Source organism: Bactrocera neohumeralis, chromosome 2, assembly GCF_024586455.1.
Source record: "Bactrocera neohumeralis isolate Rockhampton chromosome 2, APGP_CSIRO_Bneo_wtdbg2-racon-allhic-juicebox.fasta_v2, whole genome shotgun sequence".
Classification (NCBI taxonomy): domain Eukaryota; kingdom Metazoa; phylum Arthropoda; class Insecta; order Diptera; family Tephritidae; genus Bactrocera; species Bactrocera neohumeralis.
The window spans coordinates 27042532-27066716 of NC_065919.1; the positions used below are offsets into that span (position 1 = coordinate 27042532).

At 36.1% G+C, this 24185-nt stretch overlaps 2 protein-coding genes across 3 annotated transcripts in view; both read left to right on the forward strand.

Annotated features, from left to right (window-relative positions):
* LOC126759545 (chromatin-remodeling ATPase INO80) overlaps positions 1–24185 on the forward strand; it is an 88516-nt gene that overhangs the window by 44523 nt on the left and 19808 nt on the right. The gene's annotated exons all lie outside the window — the stretch shown is intronic.
* On the forward strand, positions 22258–24172 carry LOC126759643 (uncharacterized). Its single transcript, XM_050474601.1, has one exon. It carries the CDS (start codon positions 22916–22918, stop codon positions 23684–23686), a length of 771 nt encoding a protein of 256 aa, XP_050330558.1. The 5' UTR covers positions 22258–22915; the 3' UTR covers positions 23687–24172.

Genomic DNA, 24185 nt, shown 5'->3' on the forward strand with positions numbered 1-24185 from the left:
CGGCATGGAATTTAATGAGAGTCTCTCTAATATGAAGTTCTAGTTATGTTTGGATTTGTAAAACTGGAATTTTCTCGACTTCGACCACGGAAATATTAAACATTTTAGACGGAGGAAATTTTGTTATTGAAATTATGTTCCTAGACCGGAAGCATGCGGACCTCGCTATTTAAGTGTTCAACAAGAGACATCAAAAGACATCCAATATTCGTTCGTAGTACAGTATTTCGACACGTCTGAAGCTTTTTCGGCTGTGTTTCACTACATCCAAGTGGCCATATCGGTGCAGCGGAGTTTAAGCTCTGACTGGCCGGCGCATTGCCTTGTATGTTGGCAACAACGTTTCGTTGTCCTTACCCTATAAGCTGCCGGCTAACGTCTTAAACGTTTTGTTGTGGCTCTGTTCTTTGGCAGTAATCGGTCTTATGAGAAGTGAAAGAGCACAGGCTGTCGTATATAAAATCACAGGTGGAATGTGAATGCTATCTATAAATCTTGTAAGATTTAATGAGGGTGGAACAGAAGCACATGATCGATCAATATCGTCAGAATCGTAGAATCGTATGAGGTACTGGAAATTCCCTCTTCCCTCGAAACATTACGTATGATTGCCGATCCCTCAGATAGTTCAAGGTCTATCTCTTCAGCCCTGGAGGGAGTGTTGATTGTTCGATGTTCTCTAGTGGACTTGTATGATTGACTGTGTCAAAAAATTTTGACAAGTCGAAAGTTACGAGAAGTGAGTTAGTTTTGGAGATTGTACATTTGCCTTGAGAAATGATCCCCGCCAAATTTCGGGAAGATATCTCTCAAATACAAAAATTTTCATATAAGGACTTAAATTTGATCGTTCAGTTTGTATGGTAGCTGAATGTTATGGTGGTCCGATATAGACCGATCCGACAAATGAGCAACTTTTGGTCAGAAAGGACGGGTGCAAAATTTCAGATCGATATCTCGTCACGCTGTTCATTTATATATCTTCTTCTTCTTTTTTATTGGCGTAGACACCCCTTACTCGATTATAGCCGAGTTTACAATAGCGCTATTCGTTCTTCCTTTTCGCTGTTTGGCGCGAATTAAAGATTCCCAGGATTGCCAGGTCCTTCTGCACATGGTCTTTCCAACGGAGTGGAGGTCTTCCTCTTCCTGCTTCCCCCGTCGGGTACTGCGTCGAATGCTCTCAGAGCTCAGCAGAATAGAAGACATCTTTGGTCACATAGTCCTCGTTTCAGTCCTCTCCTGCCCATCGCACTTCTTGAACGGCGGTGATATCTGCCTTAACTCTACGAACTCTCTACGAACCTGCTTGGTAGCGGCACCTGCCCAATTAAAAGACCCGGATATTCCAGGTGCATTCTCTTAAATCGTAATGCTTAATACTTTTGCGGTGGTCGTCATTTAAATTTACGTGGCGAGTCCTAAACCCAGCGCACAACCCTGGGGAGGGATGTTTCGCCTTCTCACTTTAGCTTGCCTTCAAACGGATTCTTTTTTCGTTTCTGGCCACTTCCAAGTGAATGGCGCTCAGAGAACTTTCCTGAGTTGTACAGTTACTTAATGGGGTCTTTGACGTTATCTTTTGGGTGTTACAAACAGCGTGGTTAATGATGGCGATTTAATTTTTTTTTTATTTTTTCTAACCTTCACGACGGGAATGCACCAATTTGTACCATTCATGAAAATTTGGTGCGGTCACCTTATCCAATGAAAACTTAAGCCACATTGCAATTCAAATGTATGCCGTTCTAACTTATGTTTTCCCATTTATTCACCATTTTTGTTGCACTCGATTTATGCTCAGCTGTCGATGTTTAAGCGAGCATGTGCTTGTTGTTGCATTAAATTGATTTCTCAATTGCCACACAAAAATTGTTCAATAAAATTTGTCATACACACACAACCACACACACAGCCTAAAGCTTGTAAGCAGCAAACCGATGTCAGCAACAACAACATTACACACATATACTTATCTGCAATTGGACCTGCCACAACGAGTAGGCTGACAACAACTGCCATACACAAAATCACCGATCTGGCAACACTGTTGCGCCCAAATCGCTGTAGTAACATATTAAATATGTTTGACAATTAACAACATGTTGCATACAACTACTATAGCAACAACAATAACAACAACATGTGAACTATCCAAAATTATATTTAAATGGCACATCTGCATTTATGTTATGTTGTTGTTGTTGGCTCCTTCTTTACATACATTTTTTGTGGGCTAAGCCATTCGCAGCCACATTTGCTGCCAACAAAAGCAACAACTTATTGTTTGTGTCAATATTTTGCTGATATTGTCATCAATATTTTATTCTGCTAAATTTACCGAGAAATTTGTCCCATTTCGCTTCTTGTACCCGAGCAAATCATCATGATCGCGCGCCTCAGAGATTTCTATGTACCGAGAGTACTACGAGTGTCCTCACGGCCTTATCTATTTGTGTTTCTAGCAACCTGGTTTCATTTTTGTTTGCTGGTTAGCTTAGTATGAGTATTATTGTCAATTGATTTGGTGGAACAAGTTGACTTTCACTTACACTGAAATCATCACTTTGGATAGTGAAGGATTTTTTACATTTAATTTGTTGTAACTGAGAAGAGACTGTAGGAACATGATCGGATTACTAACTGGTCACTGTCTGGTTGCGGCACACGCCCGCAGAATGGAACTCACAAATCAAGAAGACTGCAGGAAATGTTTAGAGCAGGGCACCAAGAAAGCAATGGATCATCTATTGTGCACTTGTCCCGCATTGGCAAGACTACACTGTACGCATCTGGGGTATCGATAGTGAGGCCGCAGAGTCTGCTAAAATTCGCGTCAAGTGCAGGCATTCTAAAGGATGATTACTTTTCTTTTACCTAGGAACTGAACTCCATCTGGTAGGGTAAAGGAACAAAACTAGTCTCACTGGCCTGCCAGACTAACCTAACCTAACTTTTGTTGTAACTGAGCCACATTTGTTATTGGAACGTACGATTATGGGTTGACTTCTTGGTTACATCTAAAAAGAAAAAGAGAAGATTGCGCTGTTTCTTATGCTTGATTATTCTGGTTGATTTCTATGGACGACTGAGAGAGAGAAATAGAAAGATAAATAGGGCGAGAGATATTGGAAATAGATAAACATAGATATAGACAGACTCCTAGAAGAGACTGATATATAATACAAGTATGAGAAACATTTAATGGGTATTTCCGGACATGTGGATTACAAAAAAAAAAATGAAACGTTTATAATTTAATGATATGACCAAGAATTTAGCTTCATTATAAATATAAGGGTTTGCCATTATGTTTTAAGAAAGATTTCGAGCAAGTGCCTGCCGCGATTGGCTCGAATAAATTTCATCTAATATCACTTTTTGCAGTAATTTGCATAGCCTGTCAGCAATAATGCGCCGAAACTCTCTTCCAAGGCGTCATTTGCCTCGGGCTTATCTACGTAGGCAAGCGACTAGTCCAATGTATTTCTTACAACACTGAGCCCAAAAGCTTCTACTATTTCCTTACGCTTCTCATTCGAAAAATACCTTTTACTTTTGTGTAAAAATGCGTGTATTAAATCAGGCATTACTCCGTGTTCAAAAATCACTGGACCTTATAGCTCCAGCAAGTACTACTGCAGTGCTCCTACTTCAATGGGTCGGGTCCAGTATGACTTGTGCTGTTTGTTGTCGAATTAGTATCCACTTTGCTCTCGAGGGTGAGTTTGCTTTGGTTATCGAGCTAAACAGAAGCTGTCGTATCGTTAGTCTCGACGGCACCCGAATTGTCGTGTACTTGCAGTAATGAAAGAATACGATGTGGCGCAGGTAAAGTTCGTGTAACGCACTGGCAAGCTGAGTTCTCTTGTTTTTTTGTGGTTATTGTTTTTACCACCACTGATATTCGCGTTCTTTAATGTCAGCGAGTAATCAGCGTGGATTTTTAGCAGCTAACTTAGCTAAGATTTTTATGCTTTTACTGTGACTGCGCATAAATACTTTTCAGAAATTCTGTGTTTTGTTTTCAGTTTTTTGTTTTTTGTTTTTCATTTATATTACTTAGGCTGCACGTAAACCTAAAAATGTTGGCCACTGCATGCCTTTAACCAAGTAAGAAACATATTTTTGTTGTTTTCACTTATTTGCATACAATAAATATTACCAAAGAAATTTGAGAAAAACGCGTTTAAAGTTTAGGAGACAATTCTAGTGAACACGGACGCCACGTCACAAAATCAGCTGTATCTCCCAAAATAAGTCGAATTTTGAAAAATCCTTCCAAGGTCATATTTTTGAAAGTCTAAACTATCAAGATATTCAAAAAAATCGATTTTTTCAAAATCCTAGACAAGAATACCCCCGTAATACCAGGTGCACTCGGTTGGGTCAGCGTGACCCGAAATCAAACCAAGCTCCACTACCTAAACTTTGTTAGCCTCAACATTTTCCCTATAAAATGGGTCGCGCTGTGGACATGATGACAATCGCACAAAATCCACTTTATATATTATACGGTACTCGTAGTACTTTTGATAGAACTTGATGTAGATGCTGATTATCTGCTTTAGGATTAGCAACATCAACATTATATAGTTTAGTTTCATTGCACAGACTCATCAAATCACTTGACTTGAGGGCCCATAACTACTCTTCGAAAACTACTATTTTTGTCATTGAGTTGTATGTCTATTTTTTTAAGTAGGGGAAGCATTAAACGCCCGAGTGCGGAACTTCAATCCGCTAAACCTAACCTACTCCCAACTCCAGACTCTAAAACGGAATCGCCTGATTATGTATTACTTCGCGCGAGTGATAAGACCTCTATGGCATGGACTGACGGACACCTAATCTGCTCTATATGTTTCAGTTTTGTCATGATTGAGGCTGCCGCTTTGCTGACAGCTTTCCAGTTTTTCCCTTTTACTTAAAACGCGAAGGCAATAAAAGAACGCATTTTCAGAGTCTTCTAAACGCTCTGAACACGTTGGAAAATTCGGACTAATGGCGCGCTGGAATCTCACACTCCCCTATAGTGAGAGATGTACTTTCCTCTTTTTATACCCTGAACAGGGTATATTAAGTTTGTCACGAAGTTTGTAACACCCAGAAGGAATCGTCGGAGACCCTATAAAGTATATATCGTCACCTGAAATGCAAAATAACGTAACAACATTTTCGGAAATTTACAGTGGCATGAATGAAACATGAAATAAAATGGAACAAGAGTAAAACAAAATTTTAATATTGGTTAAAACTAGTTTATATTTGATCGGAGAACCGGAAAATGTTGAACATATGTAATATTATGTATGTAATTTGAAGTAGTGAAGCGTAATCTATAAGACATTCAATTTCGAATTTTTTGATGATACGTTATTTTGCATTTCAGGTGACGATATGTACATATATCAATGATCAGAGTGACGAGCTGAGTCGATTTAGCCATGTCCGTCTGTCTGTGTGTATATATACGAACTAGTCCCTCAGTGTTTAAGATATCGATTTGAAATTTTGCAAAAGTCATTTTCTCTTCAAGAAGCTGCTCATTTGTCGGATCGGCCGATATCGGACCACTATAACATATAGCTGTCATACAAACTGAACGATCGGAATCAAGTTCTTGTATGGACAACTTTCACATTTGACAAGATATATTCACGAAATTTGGTATATATTATTTCCTAAAGCAACAATGTAATCTCTGAAGAAATTGATCAGATCGGTTGACTATAGCATATAGCTGCCATACAAACTGAACGATCGGAATCAAGTTCTTGTATGGACAACTTTCACATTTGACAAGATATATTCACGAAGCATATAGCTGCCATACAAACTGAACGATCGGAATCAAGTTCTTGTATGGACAACTTTCACATTTGACAAGATATATTCACGAAATTTGGTATATATTATTTCCTAAAGCAACAATGTAATCTCCGAAGAAATTGATCAGATCGGTTGACTATAGCATATAGCTTCCATATAAACTAAACACATAGTTACTAACAGAAATGCACCTGTGAAGGGTATTTAGCTTCGGTGCAACCGAAGTGAACGTTTTTTCTTGTTTTCTAGTACTTTTGAGCCAGACTTCCGTATTTTGCTCAGCCAGTTCTAAACTCATTGAGGTGAATCATTTGCGCAAACCATTTATGCACTCACTGTATGTGGTCCAGAGGCCATCTAGGTGTTTGGCCACTGTTACCACAATAAGGTCGTCTGTGTATGCAAGTAATTTAACAGCTTTTGGTTGGTGTTTCCTTAGCACTATCGTACATTAGGTTCCATAGTAAGGTAAAAGTAAAACCGAGCCTTGCGGTACTCCTCTCGAATAAAGGTAGCACTTGATGCCTTTGTCAGTATCGAATAATAGTCGCCTGTTTTCAAAATAACTCAACAATTTTCATAAGATATTTAGGGGCGTGTTTTCATAAATAGCCTTGATTATGTGTGGCCACTTCGCTGAGTTGAAGGCATACTTCCCATCCAGGGTGATCGGCGTGCAATATTTTTTATGTCTGTTTTTTTTTTGTATTATTATTTTGCCACTTTTAATTTATTATTAATTAATGTTTGCCATTCTTTATTTTACGCATTACGCATTTTCAAAGTGTGTCATTCGCTCGTTCACTCACGCACTCACGTGCAGTCACTCACCCGGCTATGCATTTTTCAGAGCTGACGCTTTTCACAGCTGGAGCACTAATATACAACTGTAAATATGTATGCATTGGGCCACAACGGTTTTCTGCGTCGATGGTCTCCGCTACTTCTTTCTTGCCGTAACTTATTTAAGCGCATAGTGCTGCCAGAGAACGCTGTTTCCGAGCTGTGAAATGCTCTTGGATGCAAATTTTTGTGTTTCCACATTTTTATTTTTTGTTTTTGCATAATTCTATTTGTTTTTCATTATATATATGTGTAAATATACATTTTTAATTTTTTTACCGTTGCTTGCCTATTGCAATTATGTGAGAAATGCATCTGCACAACAAATGGCAATGGCAAATAATGCAAATGTAAACAAAACAAACTCGCAAATGCATACCTACTTATGTACATATGTATATACAGTGACTCACAAATTGATCACGATATCAAAACGTTCCTAATTGATGCTAAAAAAATTTTAAATTTTCCTAACCCTTTTTATTTTGCTATAAAGATATAAGATGAAAGATCAAACACAAGTAATATTTCACTAAACAACAACAAATAAAAGCAAAAACGAAGCTAAATATAAAATATTTCAGTGTGATCAACTCGATCGATTTCGCTTGCAACCGATATTTTACATACTCCGCAGTTTCTCGATGGTGTTAAGGTCTGGACATTGCGGAGGCCAATTACGTATAATAATATCAATGTCCTGAAGCCGTTTGTGGGATTCCCCTGATGTGTGTTTCGGATCATTATCCTGTTGGCAGATAATGTTCGACCCATTTTCACCTAAATCTCCTACAGTGCCAAGCAAATGACTGCTCAAAATCTCAATATAAGACTCTGCCGTCGTTCGCTCTTCGTTTTTCGCCAACCTACTAACACCATTAAGAAGCCTCCTCCAAACTTCAGCGTAGATTAAACGTGGCGTATCTATAATTTTGCACCCTTGCTTTTCCAGATCCCAAACGAATTATAATATTTTAGTCTCCTATGCCCACAGGATGATCTTCCAGTTCTTACATTCTAGGTTTTGTATTTTTTCGCAAAATTTTGCCGCAACTTCCTGTCTCTATCAGTGAATAAAGGTTCTTTGACTTTTGCTGGGCCTTTTAGATTAGCATTTCATAAATTCTGCGGATTATCTCTGCACAAACCTTTAAATTAGTATTAAGTATTTCAAAGACCAGCCAACCTAAATATAAATATTTAGTCGGGTTTGTGTTTGACGTATGAAAAAGAATGGATTTTCAATTGAAGCGTGTTTACCTTTGTGAGTCACTGTATATGCATTTAAATATATATTCATGCAGATGATTCCAGCAGTCGCACGTTGTTGCATTGAAATGAAGTGTTTAAACGTGCGTTCGCTGCTTAAGTCTTTCGTTTCGATGCGCTGCACAGTGGTCGAAAATGCGTTCATGGATACCATCCATGTCCAAAAAACAATTTCTTACATTAGCTTTGATCACTTATCATCTTCTTCTTCTTTATTGGCGTAGACACCGCTTACGCGATTATAGCCAAGTTAACAACAGCGCGCCAGTCGTTTCTTCTTTTCGCTACGTGGCGCCAATTGGATATTCCAAGCGAAGCCAGGTCCTTCTCCATTTGGTCTTTCCAACGGAGTGGAGGTCTTCCTCTTCCTCTGCTTCCCTCGGCGGGTACTGCGTCGAACACTTTCAGAGCTGGAGTGTTTTCGACCATTCAACATGACCTAGCCAGCGTAGCTGTCGTCTCTTAATTCGCTGAACTATGTCAATGTCGTCGTATATCTCGTACAGCTCATCGTTCCATCTCGATATTCGCCGAACTCTTTCGCAAACTTTTCTCTCGAAACCTCGACTCATCAGTTGTTGTCATCGTCCAAGCCTCTGCACCATATAGCAAGACGGGAATTATGAGCGACTTATAGAGTTTGGTTTTTGTTTGTCGAGAGAGGACTTTGATTCTCTATTGCCTACTCAGTGCGAAGTAGCACCTGTTGGCAAGAATTATCCTGCGTTGGATATCCAGGCTGACATTGTTGGTGGTGTTTACATTGGTTCTAAGATAGACGAAATTATTTACTAATTCAACCTTAAGACTGTCAACAGTAACGTGGGACCCAAGTCGCGATGACTATGAGGACAGGAGATATTTCGTCTTGCCCTCGTTCACTGCCAGGCCCATTTGCTTTGCTTCCTTGTCTAGTCTGGAGAATGTCTGGTCTGGAGTCTGGAGGCCGATGATATCAATATCACTTATCACCATGCAACGATGCTTGATAACAGTACTTTGTGTGGACGACTTTGCCCCGGACGACTTTTGAACGGAAAGTGATGCTGAAACTGTTCATGGAAGGAAAAAGTATAAAGGAAATAACCAACATCGTCAACGGTATTAAAATTATGATAATAATTTTTTTCAAAACTTGAAAAAACCAGTCACTAGAGGAAGGAAAGACAAACCCTTAACCAGTTTTAGCTAGAACGTTGCGCCCAGAAAAATCACTTTAAAAAGGTCGCTCTGGTAGGCCAATGAGGCACGCATAGACCAGTTTGGTCATTTGCGATGCAAATGGAGTTCAGTTCCTAGACCCAAGAGGAGTAGTCATCCTTTGGGATGCCTGCGCTTGACGTGAATTTTAACAGCACTCTGTGGCGTCACTATCGATACCTCTTCCAGTGTATCATACCGTGGGGACCCCAGATGATTGCAGCGTAGTCTTGCCAATGCCAAGGAATTTTGTGTACTTCCGATCTTCCGTTTTACACATGACTTGCAGTTTTGTACCCAGTTAGCTCGTTTCGCCGGTTTTTGTTATACTCCCGTTTTGTTTTAGTTTTGTTCACATATGTTTCTGTCCAAATCGTCATATAGATATATACGTGATGCAGTGGTTGTCCTTCCCAATGTTGATAACGTTTTCTTGGTTTGAAGATGGGAAAAATCGGCCCACTAACTGTACACCATTCTTAATAATTTCGTTCACTATTATTTGGAAGAAGTGCTAGAAAGATATAATCTTTAAGCGAAGTGCAATATACTGCGATGGATAAACTTTTTTCCTTCAGGATCCATGACAGAAAAATGGAAGATGGATATTAGGCACGTCCTGATGGACAATCAGTTTAACCCTAAAAAAAACAACTAAGACGGAAGAAATTGCAGAAGGAAGCTGCAAAGGCTTTTTTCAAAAATTGAAAATGGGCGTGGCCTCGCCCACTTATGGACCAAAAACCATATCTCAGAGGTTGACCGATTTCAATCATTTTAATAATGAATTAGAGAGTATAGGTGGTAGATCTATTTAAACATTTTAGCTATTTTGAATGTTAATCCTTTTCTGTATAATACGAGTATATACGTTAGGAGATGATAGTAATAGACTTGTAAAAAATACGGTATTTGAAAAATATGTAAATGACGAGTTTTATCACTTAATCATGCGAGAGTGAAGAACATAAAATATGTTTTGCAATATAGTGCGATGGATAAACTTTTTTGGATCTGAGAAAAGGTTATGTTAGGCGTCCTGAGGGACAATAGTTTAACCCTAAATACACAATTAAGACAGTTAAGCAAAATGGTGGTTCGCTTATGGTATGAGGTTGCTTCTCGTCATTTTAATAAGAATTAGAGAGTGCGTGGTAGACTATTTAAACATATTAGGAATGTTAATCCCGAGCTGTAAGACTTGTAATTGGATCTGTACTTACGAGTTTTTCCACGTGGTGAAGAGCATAAAATATGTTTTTGGAGTAGTCCAGGATATCCCAATTATGTATGCCACCAGCCAATTTTAAAATAAATTTCGATTTCCAAAAGAACTGACTTAGATGTGTTGAAATATCAATGAAATTTTACGAAAACATTTATATATTTCGAAAAAACTCTAATTTCTGCGAAAAATGCAAAAATAATTAATAATTGAAATTATTCAAATTTTTTGTCGCCCATTTGCACAATCCAAACCACTGTGCACTGTCGTCTTCGCCAAGCATCTTGCGTTCAACGCTTTCCGCCTCTTTTGCACGTCGCTTCCATTACGCGCCCGCTTTAATTTGGGTTGTTGTTGCCACCGCAGTTGCAAGTATGCTCTTGTTATGATGATTGTCGCTTTGCGCATGCAATTTTCTTCCACCTGTTGTTGCATTTACGCAACACTCATTGTGCATTGTCTCGTTGTTTGTTTGTTTAAATTATTTTTTAATTTACTACCGTGGCTTCTGCTGTGACTGCGTCGCGTTTTAGCACGCCTCTTTGTCAAATTGCTTCATACTTCTGCGAAAGAGAATCTCAATTGTTCAACTTGCAACACGGCGCTGTTTGTGCCGCAATTGCTGGTGGCAGTGCAAAGTGGCGTTGTTAGAACGTGTTAATTTGTTTATGGAATTGCAGTTATTTATTAGAGAACAGCTCCATAAACTTTTATGATATCGGAAAAGTTTATGTTGTTTTTTTCTTGAGTTGAGTGAGGTTAGATTTATCATGCATCATGATTCCCTTATATAGTAAGAATTGAGTTTTGTAGTAAGAGTTAAATTATCTGTGGAAAGTTCAATATGAAGTCGGCAGAGAAACAGTTATTAATTTTCTATAAAACTAAAGAGATAACTCTAAGAATATGTGAATATCTGATCTTTTCCCGAAAAGGCACTTTCGTTCGCTTTTATTTAATATTTCGAAGCAATATATCTAACAAATGTCTGTTAAAACATAGTTAGAACTTACCAATACCTGAACCAATCCTCTGTCCTAATAGTAACAATAGAGTTGCCACACTTACACAAATAATGGGTTGTCAAAAAAGTCTTACGGTATTTTTATTTATCGCAATTTTCGACGACAGGCCTTCCGGAGCGTGGCGCATCTTCGACCACCTCTACACCAGAACGAAAACGTTAAAACCATCGTTGTGCGGTGGAAATGGAAACTGTATCGGGTCCATAAACTGCACAAATTTTATTGGCGGCTTGAGATGCATTTTTGCCTTTATCGCGGTAGTACTGTAAAATATGTATTTTCTCTTTATTTTGCTCCATGTTTGCGACGCTATAACTCACGAACGACTTAAAAAGAAAAGACAATCAATCAAACACGTGTTAGCGCGTGAAATGATCTTTCCAAAAAAGTATAGCATGACCCGATGCGAACTAGAACTACGCGCTTTCAGCGCCAACTAGCGAAAATACCGCAAGACTTTTTTGACAACCTATTATAAACTCAAAAATAATAGAGCTAAATAAGCACAAAACAGCACTAAAGAAAATTTTGTCAAGAAATTTATTGGGAATCGGCTGACTAGGTTCTTTCTCGAAATGCCTGCAGAACACTTTATGAAATCCCCTGAACAATGTCACCAGTAATATTATTTGGTAAGCATCGCATGTTGTTTTAATTGGTCATCCGTTAGTTTATATAATTCATGACCCGGTAACATAACAACCATTCCTTAAGACATACATATATCTCACAAAACTCCAGGCATAAACTGGATTCTGCAAATATAAAAAAATATAACTGAAAAAAAGTGCCAACCAGGTTTAAATAATACAGTGAGGATGCCGTTCTTAATCCAGCATATGCATCCTTTTATTTATTCCATTCGGGAATATAACTAAGTCAACCTCGTTTGTTGCTCTACAAAATTTATTTTCGTCTGTGCCTTGGTCGTTTTTCTATCTTGATGTATCCGAATTTCTCACACGAAACGAGTCAGAGTCTTATCTGATTTGCGAACATTTCATTCGTTTGTCACAAGAGCATGTAATTCTCAAATGGTTTATATAATATTTTATTCGAATACCTCAAGACTGATTAATAATATCTCATACAAAGTTTGCTCTTTTTAACCTAGTAAGGTCGAAGTGGGAGAATACAAAATCGTATATGTGGGAAGTGTAAAGAAAAGTGTTCGTTCTGAACAACTTTGCCTCAGAGACTGTGGATCCAACACATACACTCAGTCCTTTTTTTACGCGATTTTTGGTTCTGCCACAAATCGCGTAAAAAAAAAATCGCGTAAAAGTGGTTAGTTTTCCATTATTAACTGACAAATTGGATCCGAATATAAAAAATATCGCGTATAACAAAATATACGCGCAAAAAAATATTCAAAAACAATACAATAAGTTTCAAATTTCAGACTTATGATTTATTCATTCATAACGAAATAAAAAATACAAAACAAAAAACATATATAAAAGAGAAGAAAATAGAAAATAGGTAGATTTATTGAAAAAACCGTTGCTGTTTAATCACTGTCATTATCCGTAGTTTAAATTATTCTTAGCCTCTTATGTTGATGGCCGGCAAAGATATCACTAGAATTTGTATCAGAATCAATAGTAAGAGCTATGGATTGATGTTCTGATTAACTTAGCATCTCCGACTGAGTTTGCACCATAAATTCACTTAATTTTGTTTGAATGCTTCGTTTTGGACCCAATAAATTCCGATGTAGTTCTTTATATCTTAACTTGCAGAGACTCAATTCTATTTAAAAAATTCGTGCACGTTCGGCATCAGTATCATTTGCTACAAAATAATTTTCCAATTCTGCTGCAAGTTTAAGATCAAGCAAAAAACCAAAAAAAGCAATCGCGTTAAAGTGAGAAATTCGCGTAAAAAAGGGAATTTGCGCTGCAAAAATAACCGCGTTAAAGTGAAATAGCGTAAAAAGAGGTCGCGTAAAAAAAGGACTGAGTGTATTTCGAGCCAGTGATTTTAAGGCGAAGTTTAAAAAATTCTGTTAATCGGTTGAATTGGAGATACATGTTATAATTGACCGCTCTGGCCGATTCCGATTAATGATGAATATCAAAATGGTCTACGTATTAAAGTTCGAATATCTCAAAAACTGATGAACAAGTTTTTATGATGCCTAAAACATTTCGCAAGACTCATAGTCGCTGATGCAAAGTTGTTCACAAACATCCGTAGAACATTTCCCGCATACGCGATTTTTCCGTTTTTTGACACCCTGTAAAGTGACCCGCTCTAATATACATACATACTCCGCTACAATTTTTTTTACCAAGTCAATTTATATTCGAACATTATTCTTTTTGGCTAAGCTTTATAATGTAAACTGTCCTTGTATGCTTCACATCCCATTCTCATATATCTTGTCAAGTCGAAATAGTTGTATCTAAATCACTACTAAAGTGACCGCTGAATTTATTTGGTTTACTAAATATTCGAAATTTTTTTGCTTAAGTTTTAGGAAGGCTGACACATAATTTAAACTGGCAAAATATAGCAAGAAAGGTAGCTGGTACAATAATGAAAAAAACTTTATTAAATATACTTTAAATTGAAACCAGGTGGCAACACAAATATTCTTACAAAGCAAAGTAAATGTCTACAAGCGAGTAAGTTTTCACGTTGTTATTGTTGTTGGCAGCAGTTACGCGTATGTCAAAGATCCTCGCCTACTTTTGTTGTTTGACACGTTAATTTGGTATAAATTACAAGCCCAGTGACAAGCAGAGTCTATGACAGCGTAAAATAGTTAGCCGTTGCAGTGGAAGAGAGAAGGAAAAAGAGAGAGAGAAAAAAATAAAATTGAACAAATTTTTAAGCAGTTTTTGAAAAGCTCTAGTACACATCTATACGTATGTATATTAGGGCGCGCCAAAAACTACCCAATGGAATTCAAGGGTTTAAATCAACGCACGCAGACAATATCACAAAGCTTTGAAATGTACAGTTTGTTAAAGTGAAAAAAAAGAGTTTTGGGTGCTTTTTTTAGATTTTATAGTTGCCTCCGGAAACCAGCTGCTAATGGCTGAATTTCCAAATATTTTTATGAAAATGTCAAAAAAAATTATTCAAATATTTCTCTTGGCTCAAAGGTTGTAATAAATTACTTCATTTATTATATGAAGAAAAATTTAGGGGTTTCCATAGTCTCATAAACTTATTTTAGCATGCAATCCAACAATAAAATTTTTTAAACTAGTATAAAAATTTATGATTTTATGATTTTACGATGCTTTTATGACACGTTGTGAGAACCACAATTGTGAAAATTGGAATTTATGTCGGCCTTAAAACACCATTAAACCCTTAAAATTGAGCTGAAAATCCTGTCTATTTTTCATTGCTTAAATTTGATATCCGATTTTTTGTTGTTCACCCTAATATATAAATACATATGTACAGTATTGTGCAAAATATTGGTGGTGATTATTTTTGGTGTGCATATATTATTTTGTAAAATGTGTCATCATAATAATTTCTCCAAAGTATAATAGTCTCTTCCAAGCTTCTAAACAAAAAATACTTTTATTCAACCGAAAAACAGCTCATATCAGACCCAATCCAAGGGGGCTTGTTATACCTTTCTAAACATTCATGTTTTTTTGGTATCCAACCAAATTAACTTTCATAATTTCGAATTAATTGAGTTTATTATTCTTTTACGTGCTCTTGGACAATATTTTGAGTTCTGGTATAATCTTTGGGAGGTAAATGCTCTTAAAATTACAGAAACCACTCAGTTGCATATATTTTTCACAACACCATGTGCACACGTACCTCTGCAGAAAGACAAATTAAAACATTTGACCAAAGTAAACACAAAAAGAAACCAAAAAAATTAACAACAAATGTCAACAACCACAAATTAAAGACACACAATTAGTATTTATGAGATACTTATACAGCAATTATAACAATATTTATAATTTCAAGCACAACACATACATATGTATGTACATGCATATATGTATATGTATGTCTGTATATAAACCAAATGTAACCACTCTTGTTGGACACGACTGAATTTTGTGCTGTTGGCCATGATTGTAGTGAGAACGCCCAGAAACACCTTACACAGATGTCTAACAAATTTATGCATAGACTTTGGTTTTGTACATACATACATACATATGTATGGACTCATAGTACATGCCTAGTTGCTGACTTATGTCACGAAAAATGCAACTTTTGATTAAAAATGCGCGAATGCGCGAATTGCGTACACGAGAATTGTGGAAATTAACAATGCATTAATGAGCTCAAGTTTTCGGTATTCATACTAAAATAATACGGTATATTTTATATACTAAGTATATATGTACATTAGAGTGATTCAAAAAAAAATTTTTTTTTTTTTTTTCGTTTGGTACTCGGAAAAATAGGTTCCCAGACACCTCTAAGAAAGCCTCTCCAAACATGAGTTTTTAATTGTAACAGGAAGGTCCTCCTACATACAGTTTTCTATTTTTTCTTATTATCAGATAGAAAAATTTATGTATATCTCGCTTCCAACTACTTAAAAAAATATCTTGCTCCTTAGATTTTGTAGGAAATTGAATGCTCTACAAAAAAGTTCTATCATGATTTTTTCGTATACCCAACGGTTAACGGTTGAAGTTTGATTATTTATTTTATTTCTTATGAATTTTATAACTCAATGAAAAAAAAATTATTATGTTACAAGTAAAAACTCATGTTTGGAGAGGCTTTCTTAGAGGCGTCTAGGAACCTATTTTTCCGAGTACCAAACGAAAAAAAAATTTTTTTTTTTGAATCACTCTAATATACATATAGTATATGTACTATATAGAACCATCTTTTTGTGACATAGTTGTTGCTGAAATAGAATTACACATCTCCATACATACATATACATATATATAAACTCTAATTCACACACATGTAAGCATATACTCTATATAAACACTGTATATATGACATATATTATATGTATATGTATATGCCTACACTTGACACACAACCAATTATATACACAGCCCGCCAGTCGTACGCTCTGACGCATTGGGTCGCACACTTATGCACATAAATTTACACCTTATTGGCCCCCATACCGAGGGAAAATGCCAATTAGGAAACAGCAAACAAAAAATCCAGCCATAACAACAACAATTGCTGCATCGCTCCAAAGTGGTTATTGCCTCAAATGGTTGATATATTTTTTAGTAATTAACAGTTTTTATTTAGTATTTGCAACAGTTTACGTCCAATTTATGACTCCTGCTAAAATTCCTCAAATTAAAACGCACAATTAAGCGATCTTGAGATTTTATATGCGTATATTTTTTTAGCGGAATCGAGCTTTTTTGATTCGTGTTCTTTCCAATATTTGCACTCATAATATATGAATTTATGCTGGAAAATGTAGACGCGTGTTTCTAAAATACAGGTACTTATAGATTCAAAACTTAATACTGCGGAAAGTTTAAGTTTTTTCGCTTTTGAACATTATGAATCACTGTGAAATTTTTAACGGTTTAGAGCAATTTGGAGCCCTCAAAGAAGACCAATATTTGTTAATCAATCGAGTTAAATTTAATCCTACAGTTTCCGAGTACCATCGTCACTCGATTTGAAAAAATTAAGTTTCGAAAAAAGTGCTTTTTTAACAATTGTTTGTGCTGACCGGCTTCCAAAAACCTTTCACTATGTTTGCTATTTATAATAGGTTTACATGCCAAAATACTGAGTTCACACACGAACTCTTTTATCACTCATTATCAGCAAATTCTCTTTTGGTGTCGCTCATAGCAATCACACGAACGACACAGGTTCGACAACTTCAGTCGAACAATTCCCTTTCACACACAAACCTAAACCTATTTTCAGTCGCTTCCTGTAGACCTTATTTCTATTGCTTTTTATATTTATCTATAAACTGAATATTGTAAGACATGAGCTTCCTCCGTTTTTATAGTAGAAAATTTCTGCAATACTTTCGAATAATGGTCTTAGGTGCTTTGTAAAAGGTGTAACAAGTAAAAGTTCACCTTTCTATTTTCTAACATAGAGATAAGAACTCCAAATGTTCTTCTCACATTTATTCATAGCCGAAAAGAGGTAAATGTGGAATCGAACATTAAAAGAGGACATTTTGTTTGAATGTATTATTTGACGATTATGTTTTATAACATAGTAAATTTTGTTTTTTAATTTTTATCCATTTTTTTTGTTTTTATCAAATTCTTTTTTTTTTTTAATTTTTATCAAAAATGTTTTGTTTATTATATTTTTTACAATTTAATTATTTTAAAATTAAAAACAAATTTAAAAAATAAGTTTTTTAATAAAATTTTTTTTAAATTTATTTAAAATATTAATTAAAATATTTTAATTTAATTTAATATCTCTAATTTTAATTCAAAAAAATTTTAATTTAAATTATTTAGTTCTAAAATTATAATTTTTTTAACTGTTTTTAATGTTTTTTTTAATTTGTTTTCTTTTATAAAGTTTTTAATTTTAAAATTTTAATTTTTATTATTATTTTATTTTTTTTTTTTAATTTTTAAATTTTAAATTTAATTTTTTACATTTTTTAGTTTCAAAGCTTTATTTTCCTTCACAGTTTCTTTTCTTTTCTATACCCAAAAATTATTAAAAAAAAAAAATTTATTTAAATTTGTGAATTAAACAATTAAAATACATATATTATAAATATGTATTTAGTTTTAAAATTATAATTTTTTATTATTTATTATATTTTAATTTTAAATTGTTTTAATTTTAATATATAAACTTTAATTTTATAAATTTTGTTTTTAAAGCATTATTTTTTTTGATTATGTTTTTAATTTTAATTTGTTTTTTTTTTTTTAATTTGTTTTCTTTTAAAAAGTTTTTAATTTAAAAATTTTCATTTTTATTATTATTTTATGTTTTTTTTTTAATTTTAAATTTAATTTTTTACATTTTTTAGTTTCAAAATTTTTTTTCTTTCACAGCTTTTTTTCTTTTCTATACCTTAAAATTATTTAAAAAAATTTTATTTTCAATTTTTGAATTAAACAATTTAAATAAATTATAAATATTGAGTTTTAAAATTATAATTTTTTATTATTTGTTATATTTTAATTTTAAATTGTTTTAATTTTAATTTATAAATTTTAATTTTATAAATTTTGTTTTTAAATCATTATTTTTCTTAATTATGTTTTTAATTTTAATTTGAAATTTAAAAATTTTTAATTTTAAAAATTTAATTCTTTTAATTAATTAATTTTAATAATTAATTTTAATTAATTTTTTAATACTAATTTTAATATTTCTTAGTTTTAAAATCTAAATTTTTACGCCTACATATTCGATTTGTTATTATTTTTAAACTTTTGCCGTTGGATTATCCTCTTTGTATTTCATTTTAATTTAAGCTCAAGTTTTTATTTATTTTTTTCATAAAAAGTAGGCTAAACTTTATGCATAGACACTTCCCCAAAGATTTGCAAACACACCTACACCAAGTAGTCCCACTAGCAGCCACCTACTTTACCTATATACATACATGTATGTGTAGACGTTGCATTGAGCATCCCAATTCATGTCTTTCTCCTTCCTCGTTCCACGCCATTTTAGGGCAAAAGAATCTCAATTTCATATCTGATGGCATGATGTGCTATATGCAACAACAAAAGCAGCAACAATCAAGTCAAAGCAAACGCGACACCCAAACAAATCTGCAAGCAAAATCGAAGCTCAAGATCGCTCAAGTGGCATGCCACCACCGTCACCGCCATCACCGCCATCGCCACCACCGACATCGGCATCGCAAGCGCAGCAATGCAAGTGTCAGCGCTGCTGGCGTACAACCATAAGATCCATACTGCAACAACAAGAACCATGCAACGTGCTTGTGTGCCGCAAAGGTTGCAGCTGAAAAGCAAAAAAATATTTGATTTGAAATGCAAACGAAATGAAAAAATCTTTATTATCGCCAGCGAAAACAGCAATAACAACAACAACAAACACAAAAACAATATGGCAACGCTAATACGGACGGTGACATTCGCTGATAGAGTTGCAAGTAAGAAGTGTTGCTGCTGGCACGATGCAAGGTTTCTTCCAACGCCGTGCATCAGCTGCATGTGGCATGCCACGAAATGTATGCAATATCGCCGTATATATTTATTGCCAGTATATAAATATATAGTACACTAGTGTTTTTTGTATGTAGTTGTAGTTGTTGCTTGCAATATTTCTAAGCTATTGTTGCTGCTGTTGTTGTTGTTGTTGTTGTGCCACCACCATACTTGGCCATAGTTGGTTGGGTGCGCGGCGCACGCGCAACACGCATTCGAGGTCATAACCCAATTCCTCTTGGCTGTCGCCAACAGCAGTAATCACAATAATATATACATTGAGCGGAGGATGTCACCAGCAAATCACAACAACAATAAAATATTTAGTAGCAGTTGGCCTCAGCTGCCGTTATTGCTGCATTAGCCATACACTGTTTTCCACATCCACTCAACCGGTCGGCATTTATCCCAGCCATCCAAGCAAGCATACATCCATCCATCCAGCGCGATCGCCGATCGAGAGCGTGTTTCGTTGCTGATGGCGGCATCGGCGGCTGGCAGCAACAAGCGCGATAGCATTGAAAGCGCATCAGCGGAGTTTTCCAATTTCCAATTGGCAATTTTCGTGGACACTGATGTCAGTGTCATCGCCATTTCCACTATCGTCGCATTAACATCAGCCGCATTTGGCCGCCGCGTGCAGCTTGCTACTTGCAACATTTGATGCCACCAACGCCGCTTGACTTGTTTGGTGCGTTTTTTCGGTGGGTTTTCCCGTTGACCATTTGAGATAATGCCATCGCAGCTTTATTCTTCTGAAGAGTTTCGAATTTCTTTTGTATGTTTTTGCTATTTTTGCCTTTAATGGTGACATATTTTCGCTTAGTGTCCATTTCCAAGCGGAAAACTCGTTATTAGTGTTAACTTCGTATGAAATACGCCTTTTCCTTATTAATTTGTTAGACAGTTCATATTCATTATTATATTATAATTTTATTCTTGAGCCTTATCGAAGATTATTTTATTGAATTCAGTTAAATTTTTTTCTTTATACAATTTTGTTATTTTAACTTTATCTGAATTATCAAAATAAACAAACTTCATTAAATATTTTTAGTTAATTAAACAAATATCTAATTTTACTTTAAATGGGCGCGGTAGTGTTGCATTAGGAAATCTGCAAGACTTAGACTCCTATAAGAAGCTATTTGAAAGGTGTACATTGTACCCGAAAATTGTAAATAAAACGGAAATTATTCAATTATTCATCAATATTTATTTTGTCGCCTTCAAGGTCTTCTTCGAAACACTTTTCATAAGCATTTTTTGGGATGGCCTTCAGTTCCTTCAGCGAATTTTGTTTTATCTCCTCGATCGACTGAAAACGGTTTCCTCGGACCAACGAATTCAGTTTGGGGAACAAAAAGAAATCACACGGAGCCATGATGAATAAGATGTCTGATCGATGGTATTCATTGTGTTTTTGGCCTTAAATTCGGTCACAATCGTGGTTCGATGCGATGGCGCATTATCATCGTGTTAAAAGCATGAATTGTTCGTCCATAATTCCGGCCGTTTTCGACGGATGGCTCAGCAAACGCATCAATAGAACTCCTTATTGACCGTCTGTCCATCCGGAAAAAATTCATAACGCATCAAACCACGAAAACAATGAGCATTACATTGTTTTTTTAGCGGCTTTGGCGTTTTTTTTGGTTTCGACTCGTTTTTTTCCACCCCTTCCGATGAATGTTGACTTGCTTGCATGCTAAACTCATAAACCCAAGCCTCGTCAGCAGTTATAATGCTTCCCATGAATGTGGAATCGGGATTCGTACGATCAAGTATGTCCAAAGAGACCTGATAACGGTAATATTTTTGAAAGAAGTTCAGCTTAATCGAGACGAGCCCAGAAAGAACGTGTTTCATACCCAAAATATCCACCAAAATCTTTTGAACGGACTCGCGAGAGATGTCGAGCTCTCTTGCCACCATCCTTCACTTTTTATATTTTCATCAGTTGAAAATTTCGAAGGTCGTCCAGAATGAGGCTGTCTTCAACGATCTCTCCACCGTCTTTGAAGACTTTATACCACAAAACAAATTGGTTGACAAATTGTTTTTATATTTGGCATAGTAATTAAGGGCCGTTCTACTAACTTTGCAAATATCATTTACCCGGGGAATTTAATTACAATTTTCGGTTGCTTTTTTGTCACAATGTTAAGGCTCAGCATGACGAGCTAAGTCAATTTAACTATATCGCATGTCATCATCCCTCTGATTTTGAGATATCGATCTGAAATACTAAGTATTGAACTTGGCCAGAGTGGTATACGCCAGGCAATTTATTTCGTATAGACTCGGAGAGTTCTAACAGTAGTACCAACATTCACTGAAAAATCATTGTTCCTAAAGGTTTAGCAAACTTTGCCTACATTTTGGCGCATTGCAACAATTGCCTAGTTTTAGGAGAACATATGAAAGAAATTTTAAAATAATGTTATGGTCGTCAATTGTATGCTGTAATAATTAGATGAAAATGTTTTAAAAATCAAAAGGGCTATATGTGACTCACTGGCTCTTTTATATACGTTATATATGTATATACGGTATAATAATGTACCGATACAAATGAGTTAAGCTTCGAAATATAATTTTTGTAAATATTCTCGTGAAGACATTTACAAAAATCCCCAACTAATTGCTGTTAAATGTATATTATATTTCCCGTTGCCACAAGATTTTCCCTTCCCTTGTTGATAATTCGAAAAAAGCACATATTCCATCATTTTTAAATCAAAAAGTTTTTGAAAAGTGTAAAAAATTATTTTTAAATTTAAAAAATATTGAACAAGAATTGGCATTAGAACTGTGCATACGCATAGAATTTTGAACCAAAACACAAATAACCAAAGCGGTTTTTTCGATTCGAAATTTCTGTGCTGAAATTTTGGCGTAAAACTACCTAAAATCCGAAAATCGTACAATAGCAGCTTAAAACCACCAACCAACCCTAGAAAACAACAACAACAAACTACAATTCAGCAATATCTTGGCACCAACAGCAATAACTAAACACCAATATTTTGTGTGCAATAAGCCTAACGGTACTAACTGCAGTATAGAACAGAAGTTCAAGCTGTTAACTGGAGGAAGCTTAACGCGAAGACGCGCTGAGTTGAACCGCTAACTGCGCTTATATGCGCCCATCTACAACAACAATCACAGCCAAAGGAGATCACATCAACTGCGTACGCTACAACAACAACAACTGCAGCAACAGTTACCGTAAGTAGTTGTTGTTAGAGTAGCTCAATTAGCTAACCTCAAAACCACAAGCCAAACGCCAGCCGAAGACATTTAATCGCAAAAACAACAATTCAAATTTGTACGCTCCAACGTAAATACAAGTACAAGAAAAATATACAAGCACTACCCCAACAACAACAACTCCATCGTATAAAATGTCTCTAGCAACACGTCAGACCGCCACCGAATCGGTGGCTGAGGAGGAGAAACCACACCCACGCTGGTTCGATTGGGTCGAGAGAAATGCCGTGCCGAAGCGCTTCGACTTTCCGCGGCCCAAACGTGAAGTGACGCGCTGGCAGAAACGCGGTCCGATGACGCGACGTGATTGGGTGCGCTTCTATCGCTGGGCAGCAAAGAATGCCACGCCACGTGAAATACCGCCACCACATTGCCCCGAGCAGCCACCCGCCAAGGCCGAAGATGGCCAGAAAAAGAAAAAGGAGAAGAAGAAAAAAACTTATACGCTGGCTGAACTGCTCGAGCATGCGGCACAGATCAGTGAGCCACGCGAACCACGTGACAAGTACGTCTTTCCACCAACGCCCGACTATCCATACGCGCCGAAAATCTCGCTGAAAGAGCCAGCCAAAAAGGATCCGGGACGACCATTTCAGCCGATCAAAGTACCGAAGTGGTTTCATCATCTCGAGAACGAGACCGAGTTTTGGTCGACGTTGCGGTTTCCCATCTTCCGTCCGGCGTTAAACTATAAACCGACTGCGAATATGCTGCGACTGGCGTTGCCGCGCATGGTGCCACCGCTACGGCAACACTGTCCGATACCCGAGCCGCCGATCGAGTTCGTGGCGCCACGCCGACGCATGACCTATCGGCAATGGCGCGAGCACCTGAGACGGCTGGAGTATCTCGCAAAGCCGACAGCGCGGCCGTACTACGTGGAAATGTATGATTACGTGTACTAGTGTCGTGCGATGTTAACGTTCATTAGTTTATAGTCGGAAATTTAGTTGGGTATTTATTCTCATTTATTATTATTTTATAATGATTATAGAGCGTTAAGTTGTTCAGTGAAACAGTTAAAAAATAATGCAAATGATATTACAGATGATATTAAGGGAGTTAGATAACGGGTTATTTTCAAGCGCATGGAAAGTGGCGACGTTGAAGGAAGGAGATTTGCAAGTGTTGACATTGAGAAGTTTCTTTTTTAACGAAATGTGTGTTGAGTTGTGAAGGGCGGGTTTGGGGCGCATCTCTTCCGAATGCGTCGTTCACTTTGTGCAGCACAATAGCTGTGTGAGCGTAAATGGCAGCTCTGCTCAGAAGATTTGCGCTGCTATTGTCAACCTTTTTTAGATCCAGTGTACTCGAATGTAGTTTTCATACTCATGTTTTTGGTACAAATTGTATATTATACACATATATTTCTATAAAAATTATTTCCTGTAAAAAATTCATCTG

Bases quoted from the DNA above. Each gene is read 5' to 3' on its own strand.
- LOC126759643 (XM_050474601.1), top strand. From the start codon at position 22,916: ATGTCTCTAGCAACACGTCAGACCGCCACCGAATCGGTGGCTGAGGAG.